The sequence below is a fragment of the Pyxicephalus adspersus genome, chromosome 6, assembly GCF_032062135.1.
Source record: "Pyxicephalus adspersus chromosome 6, UCB_Pads_2.0, whole genome shotgun sequence".
Classification (NCBI taxonomy): Eukaryota; Metazoa; Chordata; class Amphibia; order Anura; family Pyxicephalidae; genus Pyxicephalus; species Pyxicephalus adspersus.
This window is the reverse complement of record NC_092863.1, coordinates 18,779,518-18,792,967: the sequence shown is the minus strand read 5'-3', so window position 1 is coordinate 18,792,967 and position 13,450 is coordinate 18,779,518. Positions and strand designations below refer to the sequence as shown.

Here is a 13,450-nt window from a genome sequence, read left to right as displayed (position 1 = left end):
GACTATCCTCTGCTTGCAGAGTTGGTACCACGCATTGTCCTACTCACCCTGGTGTGCTTAAAGACTACAACTTGGCAGCAGCCTGCACTGCAACATCCTAGTCACTAGAGGCTCTGGAAAAGACCAGGCTGCAGCTTAGATTCTGCACCTTGGCCCTTCTTAGGGCTTGCATCAATACTGTGCAAGTATAGTGCCCCTTAGAGGGTTGGTCTCTCCAAGGTTAACACTCTTAAGTTCACACAAAACAATAAATTAAAAACCTTTCTTTATTTCCAGGAATATTATTTGAGTATATATTGTATATATAAACATTTTTTGCCGGGCAGAGCCATATTTATTGGGGCTGGGAAACATACACTTTCATCAGTGAACCTGGGTGATTCAGCAAACCTGAGAAAGGTTTCTTAAGTCTTTTGCTATTTGTTAGCAATTGTTTTCAATCCTGGACCAGATCCATTGCAGGTTTGCTGGATCACCAAAGTTCACTGATGAAAGTGTATCTTCTCCAGCCTTGCAAAGCCTATAACTGGATCTGGCCATTTAATGGTATCCGGATCTAAAGAAAAAAAAACTGCCTGCTTGTTCCAAGAAAACTACTCATATACAAAGTAATGTAAGGAAGCATCTGTCCAGGCATCAGGATAATGTACTAACCATAAGCTTAAATTTGTTCGTCAAACTCCCCACAGCGTTAAGTGTTTGTATACGGTTCCAATGCATCCTACTTTGTGATAGTGGTTTTGCTTTCATACTTTTACTATACTCATACCAACATGCCCTTTTATATTACTTTGTACATTCTTCTAGCAGCAATGTAACAGGGCATATCATAGCAAGTTCACAAAGCCAATACAAAGTAAGATAATGCGTTTTTTATTGATTCAACTGCAGTAATGTAAAATCTTGCTTACTGCATTATGCACATACTCGGTGGACCTTTTAGTGATCCAGTCTGTAAGTGTTCGTAATTGGGACCATAAAGGGTCTCCTTGTATACAGGTATTAGCAGCACATAGTCAGACATAGTTTACAATTCACAGGTGACAAACAATATAAGCATATTGTAATACATTAAAATAGACCGTTTATCTGTATTATTTATATGTGTGTCTTGTGTATGTCTTTATATGTAAAACGATATGGTCAAGACCTTTTATTTCTTTAATTTTACTGAATGACTAATCCTACACCTAACTTTTTTGTAATATATTTTAGAGTAACTCAGACGGATGGTCCTTCTGAATTGGAACTTTCCAATATTGGCATTACATTGGAGTTTTTTTTCCAGAGAGTTTTTCAGATAAGTCTATAATAGAGATTATAGAGAAAGGTAGATGTAATACGTGTGGGCTACATCTAACACTACCCACCACAGTTAAGTAAATTGGTGGTGCATCTGCTGTTGAGCTGGTTTTCTTCAGCATAGCCTGGGCATCATGTTGAAATAGAAGGGAAAATAGTAGTTCAAAATTCATATAAATATTTTTAGACTTTCAGACTGCTACTAAAGGAGGCTAGATATAAAGACTTATACCTAAGTCTTTTTCTGATGGGCTTTTGTCTAGTTTGATTGGGTTTTTCATTTCTATAAAAGTCTATGTTAATGGAGCACCCACCTGATGCAGGCAAACGATGGTCAGGAGATAAACTGCAAATAAATGCATTTGTCTGTAAATTATGTATATATAATTTTGATGCCTTCGACAGAAGCCCAAACCCATCGACACAGACCCTTATAATCCCAAAAGCACAGCCAAATATCACTAGATTAGTTCAAGAATAGTCATGGCTGAATTTCCTCATTTTTGTTTCCTACTTAATTCATTAAAAAATCCTGTTTTCAGTGGTATTCTGGAGGATCTTCAGGCACAGACTTTTCCCCCTGCTCCTTTCCCTATTTCCTTATATACTGTGTATTTGATATTCTGTATTGCCTTGTTCTATTTAAACTTTTGGTTTCTTTTTTTTGTACTTATGTGACTTTTTGTATTTGATTTTTTGCTACTTTTCGCCAATAAAAACAATTGTAAACGAAAAATTCCATAACCCCTCAATCCAGTGGGGATTATTTATTTGCCAGATTGAATGACTCCCAGCATCATCTATGCCACTTCCTATGAGGCCGTGGATGCTTTGTATTGTGATGTAGTGTTACCGGTATCAGTATTCAAGCCCAATCTCCATGAAGGAGAATACATGATGTCATATAACTAGACCTTACACACATGTAAAAAATATATTTAGATATCTGCACATGCAAGGGTGCTCAAAGAGGCATGGAAGAAGGCAGCAGGGTATGGGTTGCGGAAGTAAGGGTTTAGTAGCACCACTAACAATGTTCTTGGTTAAAATATAAATGTTTAGTAAAGCATAATGTATTTATTTTTCATTTAATAATTCCACATGATAATGTTATAATCATAACATCCCTGTATAAGTGTGGCAATCTTATACATGCAGGTTGTGTTGGGAGCAGTTCAGGGTATGGCCAAGATTTCTCTAGTTATAAATGGTAATAGCTGAGAGAATCGTTGCTGTTAACATCTGTCTGCATTTATACTTCTGCATTTAATCCAATGAGAATTGTGATAACTAAATGTTACAGCCTTTCCAAGTTAAATGTGTAAAATGTGCCCCAAAGGCAAGAAGAAACCACAACACCAGTCACCAGTATTGCCTGTGGTCTCTCTGCAGCTGATATTTTCCTGGTATCTGACCTAACCTGCCTTGTTCTGTTTATCTGTTCGTAGGCAGACATTTTGGCAATGGCACAGCTTTGCTTCCTCATTTTCCACCTGATAACTGCTAGGGGAATATACAAGAAGCAGAAAAGTACAGATCCGTAAAATGAATGATGCAGAATCAGGGAGATCCTTGTACTGCAGGTGTTTAGGTACATTTTTTCCTCTAGCATGAAGGACAATGACCTCTGTAGTGACTTTGCCAAAACTCATTCCAAATCTTCTGAGAATAGCAGTAAAAGGCAGTAATACCCTAAATGGTTTCACACTGCAGATGTACAGCTATGAGGCTCAAGGCACAGGAATTACACACAGGAATTTTAGGATGGCTTTAAGACCAACCATAAATATTTTAGGGTTAGGCACAACTACATCATGATAGGATAACAAATCTTTGCCTTTGAGATCAGCTATAAATTAGACCTGAACTGAAAAAATATTGATAACCCAAATTTGTTCAGAAAGGTCCTTTATACGGTAAATGGAGAAAACGATGCATTGGCTAGTAGGGCAAATATGCAGCACTGGATGAGAAGTCCCTGACACCTGGAAGCCATGCTGTAATGGGGTCTAAATAGCACTTTTAGGTAAGTATATCCTGAAACACAATATAAGGCAGACTAAAAAGCATAGGGAATGGGTTAGAGGGGGGTTAGACATTTTTTCATTGGTATTTAACAATCAGGTAACCAACAATAATTTATAAGGATATAAGAATATATCACTGAACCCTCTACCTGATATATTGTCACAGTTCTGGAGCTGATCATTGACATCTCATATTTTGATAATCTAGTATTGGGGTCATTGTCTCTTTGTATTAATGTAATAATTTGATACATCTTTTATAGATATTTATTTGCTGGTTATATTTCTGTAAGGCTCTCTGATATTATATCAGCATTGGTTTCAAGTTCCTTGCTTGGTTTCCTATCACTGTTCCTGACTGCATTCTCCAGGGCTTTCTGTCTCCTGTAGAAGTGTGAGAATTTGTTGAATATTATGGTTATCGGCAGTGCCACCACTAATATTCCACCCAGGATACAGCCTGAAGCAGCTAATTTTCCAGCTACGGTGGCTGGGACAACATCCCCATAGCCTACAGTTGTCATGCTTACTGTCCCCCACCACCAACAGGAAGGGATGGTGTCAAACCCCGTGTCTTCATCTTTTTCTGCTGTGTACGCTATTCCAGAAAAGACAGAGACTCCAACAGCCAGGTAGAGTAGTAAGATGCCAACCTCTCTGTAGCTGTGCTGAAAAATAAATGTAACGGTGAAATAGTAAATACATTGCAACTTGTTAAACCACAGATTTGTCCAATTTTTTTCTCTTTTTTTAATATATAATTATTCATTCTACCAAAGGCAGCTGTATACCTATAAACATCCTGCAGTCACTTTTGTGACATAGTCTCATACACTATGTATTGTACTCTAATCCATTATTATGTAAAAAATCACCATAAAATAGGCAAAGGGAAAGAAAATAATACAGCTGAGGTTGAAAAAACATAATACCTAACCTAAATACCCATCAAATACAGAAAAACATAATGGAGGAAGGAAATTCGGGAGCCATTTCTTCTTAGTTATCACACCTATATCATACCATTTCGTCATGAGCATTACTGGAATAAATTCTTTTTCCAGGTTACAATATTATTTTATAACACAAAATATGTAGGGAAATTGGGATATTTGAGATGTACAAAAAAACACTCAAATTTACAAAATTACATTATTTATGTTATTTAGAGTGAATTTTATCTCTGTTGGGCTCCATTTAAAATTGGCTGTGGTAATGCAACGCACTTCTTTACATGATTCACATGTAGTATTGCATTGCACTAGAGAGTAAATGGGCCTTTTGCTGTTTTAGTTACTGTTTCACTTTTGCATAGGACCTTAGCATAGTATTATGCCTTTGGTATACACACTTAAAATAATTTTTTTGTTTTTTGCTCTTTGTATGGAAAGTTGACACGTATGTTATGTTTTGATCCACTCTTTACACAACCTAGCTGCTAGGTTGTGTAAAGGGACGATTATCAAAATGTCAAGAAATATTGGCAGTCCTGAAGGCAAGTTAGTCCAACCTGGTACTAGTAAGGCGTACCTAAAAAGGAGCCAGCGAGTGTATATTTACATGCTAATAATTTAATAAAGTGTTCCAGTGGTTTAAATCAGACAGAAACAAATTAAAAGCAAACTATAATTCCATTTAAAATATTATACTATACGCCATTGCTACTCAAGTTATTTTTTTACTGTTTTTTGACTGGCTCACTGATTTTCCCAGACATTGGCATACAAACCAAATCTGCAAAAAGAATTTATTTGGGGTAAGATGCTTTGTAAGGGTTCAATAATCTTAAGGGTATGCAGATATAGAACACTGAAGAATGCATCAGATGATTTTATTTACCCATGCCTTCCTATTCAGGAATCATTTTGGAAGGACATATGGACATTTCTGCAGAATAGTAACAGGAACCTGCAGAAAAGTTATTTACACTGTAATCCTTAGAGCATTGTTAAATGTATTTTTAATATCATCATTGCACCAATGAGCAAGCTAATAGGGGGAAAGGGGAAAGTGACTGAGATATGAGCTCATAAGTCTTTTTTTATTGTCCAGCTCAGGTCTTCTTCCCTATCAGAAACAGCATTGTAGTGTGGCAGAGCTGTGTAAATTGGAAAACATAATGGACAGAAATACAAAAGCTTTGACAGGTAAAACAATTGGCTTTTATGCATTTTATATTAACATTTCACTGTCTCTTGGAGTTCAGCTTAAATTACTCCAGTTGACCTATTGAAAAATGCCTTGGTACACTGGGTTATTTTAGTGGTGCTAAAATAGTCTTTGCCTTTTACTTCAGAGGGAATGTTTCCAACAAAATAATCACACTCTTTTTAAAGTAAGTAGTGGCTAGGGTGAAAGCACCATAAAAGCTTTGCTTATCTTTATTTCATAAGCTTAATTCAGAGCTGAATTGTTTAGTGTGCATCTCTAATAGGTAGCTGCTCACTGCTCACATTTAAAGTGAAAGTGGTATTAAATCATAATCATTCTTCTGATCCCAAAATAACTGCTGGACATTGATCACCCATGAAGAAACAAACTTACCAATGGTTATAGGGTTTGTCTATATGAATGGAAGAAAATATGTGGCCATTCAAGGTATTTCCTGCTGCATTTTTCTGAATATTCTTTGCTTGCAGCAGGCAAAATACTACACCGTTTTTGGGTCCTTGGAAAACTAGCTGGCTGCTAAATGACCTAAGATCAATATGGTGGTTTTCTGATGCTATACCAAGTTGAAAGTGATCTGATTGTATTATATATACATATATTATATACAAAAGGTTGGTATAGAAAACAATTACCCCTTTCAAAATGTTGACATTTTGTTGCTTTTCAGCTTGAAATGAACATTCAAATGAAAAATATAATAACAACAGTTTAGAAAAAAAACCCAAATACAGAATCACTGAGATGGAAAAGGATCACCCCCTCCTAAAAATAATTGTGAACTCAACCAGGCAGAGCTAATCACCTTCTCCATTGCACACCAGGCTACATAATTACCTTCCAGTTCAACTGTAATCATTTTAGTTCAGCATAAGATAAGTTTTCCATGGAGCATTCCAGTGCTTGGGAGTACAACTAAAAGCTGACAATCAACTATGAGTGGTAAGGTCAGAAGACTTCAGGGATAAAGTTGTGGCAGGCACAAGTCAGGAGATGGATGCAAAAAAAAATCAAAGGCTTTATCAATCCCAAAGAGCATAGTAAAGTTTATAATCAGGAAGTGAAAACTGTTTGATTCTACTAAGACCCTTCCACTGGTCCAACTAGTTTCTCTTCCAACTGGTCAGGGAGGCCTAAGGCAAGTTTAAAGCATTTACAGGAATTTAGGACAAAGAGTGGTCATTGTATACCACTGTTCAGTATCAAGTGTTCCACAAATGTATGTAGGGAGGGGTATGTACTATTTAAAACAAAGATGACCCTTCGCACACGCAAAGGGATACATTTCAAGCCATCACTTGTTCGATTTCTAAACCCTCCCTTGCCCTACTAGGTGTATAAGAGTTCTCCAGCAATGCATAACTGGCCCGTTTAGCACTCTAGAGACTTGTGAAACTTTAGAATCATAAAAAACGTGCCCTTTTTACATTCTGAGAGCTTCCATTGCTCTCAACCACTTCAGTTATCACTTACCTAAGGAAAGGCTAAGAAAGTTGTTCTGCCACACTCCAGGGGCGTACAGCATCCAGTCGGCTATATATCATACAAAAATGCCAGATTTCACAGAAATTCATTTTTCTCGTTCCAGTAGTTGCATAAGTTATTCTCAATACCTTTTCCTATCTCTTGGGAATGCACAACACCTTCCCACCCAGGGATAATATTTATCATAGATGGAACGGCAGATTTTATGGGAGTCCCTTCTCTCTTTGAAAGATTCAGACTTTTCATTTACTACCCTATGATGCGTTCACTATTCATGGAAACCTTCTGTTGTTAATTGGTATTTACATTTTTCTAACTTTATATCATCAGTGTAAATTCATGCTTTTTTTATAATGGTATTGTGAAAATAAAAGACATTTATGAACTTTTTTCACATAATGTTTTACCTTGAGCGTTGCTCCAAGTGATCGAAGGCCAGTTGAATGCCGTGCCAACTTAAGCACTCGGAAAATCCTCATAAGTCGAAACACTTGCACAACCTTCCCCACATTTCCCAACTCATGATCACTGCCAATAGTCAAGTCTACCAATAGAGTGAAGTAAAAGGGTAGAACAGACACAATATCAATCAGGTTTAATGGATGCTTAAAGAATTTCTTCAGACTGGGAGCAAGAAGGAGCCTAGAGGACACTTCAAAAGTGAACCAGGAGATACAAAAATACTCCAGATTGTGGAGGATAGGGTCATCAATAGGAACATCATCCTTGTCTACATGTTGATATTCTGGCATGCTGTTTATACACATTGTAGATATAGATAGAAGAACTACACAGATAGAAATAAAGCTAAAAATTTTGCTTGGAATAGAATATCCAGGATTTTCCATAGTCAGCCAGAGCCGTTTCCGCAAATTGCCACATTGTAATGTGTTAAAGTGCATGAGGTCATGGTTGAAGTCGGAGATTTCATCTACAGATGTGTCCACACTGCTTACCTCACTCTCTTCATCCCAGTTCCGTCTTCTACTTTCTAACTTTCGTTCATGGTATCGATAGCTACAGCAGGAGTCTAGAAAAAATTCACTTATTCCCCAATATTCAATTTCTTGAGAAAATGAGAAAGCACATAAGTCATCCATCATGTGAAGCTTTCCCGTCTCATAAAAATATAAAACATATGGAAACAAGCCGGGATTTCGGTCAAAGTAAAACTCTTTAGACACCAAGTCGTAGTCATCGCAGATCTGGAGAATGGATTCTTCAGAATCGCAGAAAAGCAATCGTCCAAGCCTGGTGTCTGGAAACTGGGATAACATGATGGAGCTAATTCGCTTCTTCATTCCTCCAACATTTATATTAATGGCATGATCTTTAAAGTTGCCAATCCAAAATGTTTTGCTTTTATGGACCATGATCACCAGTTATCAAGTGCTTCTAAAAAACAAGCATAAAAAGAAATGGAGCAAGGTAGCATAAGAATACCAATTATATTTAAATAGATCCTGTTTTTAATAATAAAAGGGAACCTGAACCCATAAAATGTAAAGATTCATTATTTTTAGGATACTAGAAATGTTAAATATATCTAAACAGTTACTAAATGTAACTTGTGTTTTGTGTTCCTGAAAAGAAACTTATTTGGGCACTGCTGCCTCTAACTGTTAGTTTCAGGAGATTTGGATTGAGATTTGTGATGCACAATGTTACTTTCATCTATTTGTGCTGGAGAGAAAGCAGCAGTGCAAGGATCTCCCTGCTTCTGCTTTATTATGTGGATCTATGACTTTTTAAGTAATAAAGTCTACACTTTTTTTGCCTAAACATAAGTATTCTTTCAACATTTGTTCCTATCTCAAGGTCTACCTTGGTGTATACCTTGGGCCTACCACTACTGATTCCAAGAAACCAGAAAGGGTTACGTAAAGTAGCAGTGCAGTCTCCAGAGCTACTTCTAATTCCCCTTGTAGGAGCAGCAGGGAAGTGGCTTGGAGGTGTTGGGGGATTGAATCATTCGGCTGTAGTCCCAGCCAGATGTGCTTGCATACAAGTTGCATTTTTTGCAAATAGTTCTAATTTGACTTTCAATATATCTTTTCCAGCCCGGTAATTGCATCCTATACAATTATTTTAGTATGGGAAGGACTTGCTGACTTTCTTGGGTTACATGCTTGTTCTAGGTCAGTGACTTTAAAATCATTGAAGCACTGGTATGGTGTATATATGGGTTTGTTGCAAAACAAAGTCAACCCATTCTATGGTTGTATATGAAGTGGACCTAGAAATAAATAGGTGAGTGGGTTAAATGATCTTGGACACCATTTAACTATGAAGACTCACAACAATTAATAATGGAAAAGAAATACTAGGGGGCAGCTGCAAACCGAAGGTAAGTATTGGTAAGGTAAGTTCCCCAATAAATAGGACAGCACCCATTTTTTAAATAAATAATAAATATATTAAATAAAAAACAATCAGACTTTTAGTCTGTTTCTTTGACAGTTTAGGGTTTTGGTTACTCTGTTCGTTAGTTCTAGTGCCACGTTCTCAGATAACGAGGGGCCATTTTTCTGGCAAAACCAGTAAAGATCGAGGGAGGCTAAGAAGAAGCTTCAACGAGCCATTTAAAGTCCATTGCACTTAATTTTGCCCTCTCTATTGGCATCAATCCAATTTGACAAAATTTCACATTTTGTAAAATAGTGAAATACAACCTCAGTAAAATTATGTAATATTCTTAATTTTCAAAGAAAGATCAGTAAAAGAATAGAAGACAAAAGTATATCAAACTGGAAGCAAGTTAGAACATCAAACAGTACATATTAGGTATGATTTCTATATGCTATAAAGGCTTCCGCTATTGATGGTCCCACTTATTCTGGACCACTTGAGCTTCTATTTTAGTTCTTTATTTCTATTTGTTCTATTAATTTATTTCTATTTTTTCTTATGAATTTATTTCTATATTCCTGTTATTCTAGGTTCACACCATATATTTGCCAAATGAACTAAGTAAAATTGATCATCTTGGGGATACTAAAAATGGGTTGTGTTCTTTATAGATGTGTTTTAAAATCAAATATTGCAGTAAACCTAAAACAATACACATTATTTTACTTAAATATCAGATATCATGCCAGTTTCCTCATCAAAGGTAGCATCCTGCTCACATTTTAAATCATCCCATTACTATAAAAAAAACAAGCAATAATAAGTTGTTAACCCTACTGACCAACCGGCTCTACATCACACATAGCATATCAAACTTTCTAATCACTATAGCTGCATTTAATTGAAATGATAACTGGTAATCAAACAGAAATACAGAATCCATGTTTACTTACCCATTCAAAGAATCCACAATTCTTCCCCTTGTTTGAACAGCTTTTTCTTCATGGAACATCAAACAGTATAAATGATTTGAAGGTGCTCTTTACTAAATCCAGCTTAAGAAAATAAGTTAGGGTTCAAGGTTTGTCATAAGCATGAGGCTGTGAAAGGGAATGGACGTGACCTTTAGCATAAGAAAAAGGTTTGAAAATGATGTGTCTGAGAGCCACTTAGAGAGCAATGCTTTTGTCATCTACGTCTCCCTTCAGCTTTCGTAGGCTTGTAGTTAGATCTGGTTACTTAAATATTGATGTACTGTATGCACACTTCCAGGCAGCTCCAAGTCTGCACTCTTCATTTGTAAATTTAAACAAGGATGAGCAGCTAACCTCATGATTTGAGAGGAGCGGTCCAAATGCTCGGTGCTCATTTTGAAATTTAGAAAAATGGGGAATTCCATTTTATGGAGGCTTTAGTATAGAACCATTGGGTTTCCTGAGATTTGCAATTACGAATTTAAAGCGGAACTGAACTTTCAGTCTAAAACAAATACATTCCAGAGTATAAAAGGATGTGCCCTAGTTCTCTGTGGGGGAAGCTGTGATCTCTCTGCACAGCTCCAACACACTACTTACTAATAAATCTACAGCAAAACTTGTGTCAATAGTTTTTAGTACAGATGGATGAATAAATAAACATCTAAGCCATAATACCGTACCAAAACCAAAATGTGTAATGGTTTTCATCAAGCCTAAAACCATAAGTAGTTCCATAAGTAGTGCAAGCACTTGAAGTACAATTTCTGACCTGGTATCAATCTATGTAGAGAATGGCTGGGAGAAGCAGTACAATTACATATAATTACATAGTCAGTTAGGTTGAAAAAAAACATAAGTCCATCAAGTTCAACCACTAGAGAAATAAATATATCCCAGACATGAGTTGGTCAGTCCATATGCTAAGACATAGTATTCTAATAATAACAGAAATCATAGAAAATAACAAATTCATTGATGAACTGCCTTTTCTTGCACTGTTCAGTCACATGCTGGGATGGGCTCCAAGTAAGTTAAATGATGCCAACCCTAAGGCTATGTACACACGTGCAATAATTATCATTTGAAAGGATCTTTAACGATCCTTTCCAACGACTAACGACTGCACGATGCATGAACGAGTACTGTACATACAGCATACTGTACACCATTCTGCTCTATAGAGAGGGGACGGGGAGAACGACAGAGCAGCACCCCACTGCGCTCTCTCCCCTTGACTTGCATTATATCATTTGTCGTCCATCGTCCGTGGATCCACCAGGAAGGTACACATGCAAGATTTTCATTCGATAACGGCCCTGAACCAATTATCGGACGAGAAGAATTGCACGTGTGTACCTAGCCTTTGACTAAGGGCACCTATTGGCAAAAAATACTACATAGTATATTTCTGGATTGAAAGCGACTATTGCAGTATATGTTGGTTTAATTGTTGTTGTTTATTGTTCCATGGGCTATTTATTTTTTTTGTGATATTTTTTGCTGTAGTTCTGATTGAAAACTGTAATTAAAGGAATACTAGACTATGGATAATTAATGAAGAAGCAATAAGTTTAGTTTTAAACTGCTGTCCAATTCCCCCCAAATTGCAAAACTGTCCTGTTATTAAAAGGTATAAGACTGAATGAGGAAGCACAGTCATCACAGTTCTGGATGGATGCCTTTTAGCAGATAAGCAGCCTTACAATGTAAAAATGTACTGCGCATACTTGCCAATAGGGATGAGCGAGTTTTTAAAACATCAGTCTTGCTGCGAATTTGGCCGGTCCCACTTACCGACATTGTAAGTGAGAATGGCCAGAGTAAATTTGCCAATCGATTTCAAATTTTAATTAAAAAAAAAATTTCAAACAAAAAATCACGGGCTGTGCTGTTCAATGAATGCAGCCCTGAGAATCCTCCTGTAATGATTTCCTCGATCTTCCGATGGTTTAGCGAAATCGGTTACCCGAAATTTCACGCGCCCATAGGAAGTTTGAGGAAATTTTTGCGAAAATGCCGGAGGCATTCTCGCTCATCCCTACTTGCAAATTATAACCAGGCCTCTGGGGTATAAATTGGGCAGTTAGTGGGATGATTTAGTTCAATTTGCTGTACAGGATAACAGGAGCTAGAGCTCATACAGACTGAGGCACTGTTTAAAGAAGGACTCTATATAATATTGAAAAGGTCTGTAGGAGGTAAGTGCAATGTATTATTTACACCTACTAATGTGCTGCCTTTTCTGAGATATAGCTTTTTGAGTACCCTGATGTGCTGCAGTGCTGTATTCCAATGACCTCTGTCACCTGTGGATTTTATTGTATGGAATTAGTCAGAACAATATATATTTACTATGATAACGAAGATGGAAATCAGTTGCATATATATATATATATATATATAAAAATCTGATTCATAAAAATCACTGTATACTAAAATGTATAATATATATACCTTCACATTTACCCCCCCTATTCTGTTGAATTTTGGTACTTCTGGTAGGCCCAGTATTTATATTACACAGTATTTATATAGCCCCATCATATTACACTGTACACACAAGTTGATAGTCGTGTCACTAATTGTCCCTCAAAGGAGCTCACAATCTAATATCCCTACCATGGTCATATGTCATTATTGTAGTCTAAGGTCAATTTTTAGGGGGAAGACAATTAACCTGTTTTTGGGATGGGGGAGAAAACCCACGCAGACAAGGGGAGAACCTGCAAACTTAATGCAGATAGTGTCCTGGCTGAGATTCAAACCGGGGACCTAGTGCTGCACAGGCTAGAGCGCTACCTCTGAGACACTGAATTTGACCTGGTATCAGCCTCTCATAGTCCCAGGGCAGGAATGTGAGAAGAAGATGCAGTACAAGGTACCAATTAGTTATTGTGTTGTTGATAAGCATGATGCTAATAAGAAAAGGAAACAGAATTACACTTCACTTTGCTGCTTCTTTTTATCTTGACCAGGGGGGTGCAGGATGACCTGGGCTCAGAGAAATCGTGTTGAATGATGGTCATCAGACCTAGGAATCTAGTGGCAGAATATAAGTACTACTAAGAAATCTTTAGAATAAAGTCAAATACTGAAAACAGATGTTTTTATTCCATTTTTTAATTAGAATTTCATTTCACC

At 36.9% G+C, this 13,450-nt stretch overlaps 1 protein-coding gene across 1 annotated transcript; it reads right to left on the bottom strand.

Annotated features, from left to right (window-relative positions):
- Positions 1 to 813: 813 nt before the first annotated feature.
- LOC140333284 (delayed-rectifier potassium channel regulatory subunit KCNS1-like) lies at positions 814 to 10,546 on the bottom strand. Its single transcript, XM_072414846.1, has 3 exons — positions 10,286 to 10,546; positions 7,391 to 8,378; positions 814 to 3,997 (listed from the first exon to the last, which is right to left on the bottom strand). The coding sequence occupies exons 2-3, from the start codon at positions 8,354 to 8,356 to the stop codon at positions 3,608 to 3,610; spliced, it is 1,356 nt and encodes a 451-aa protein (XP_072270947.1). The 5' UTR covers positions 8,357 to 8,378; positions 10,286 to 10,546; the 3' UTR covers positions 814 to 3,607.
- Positions 10,547 to 13,450: the final 2,904 nt, after the last annotated feature.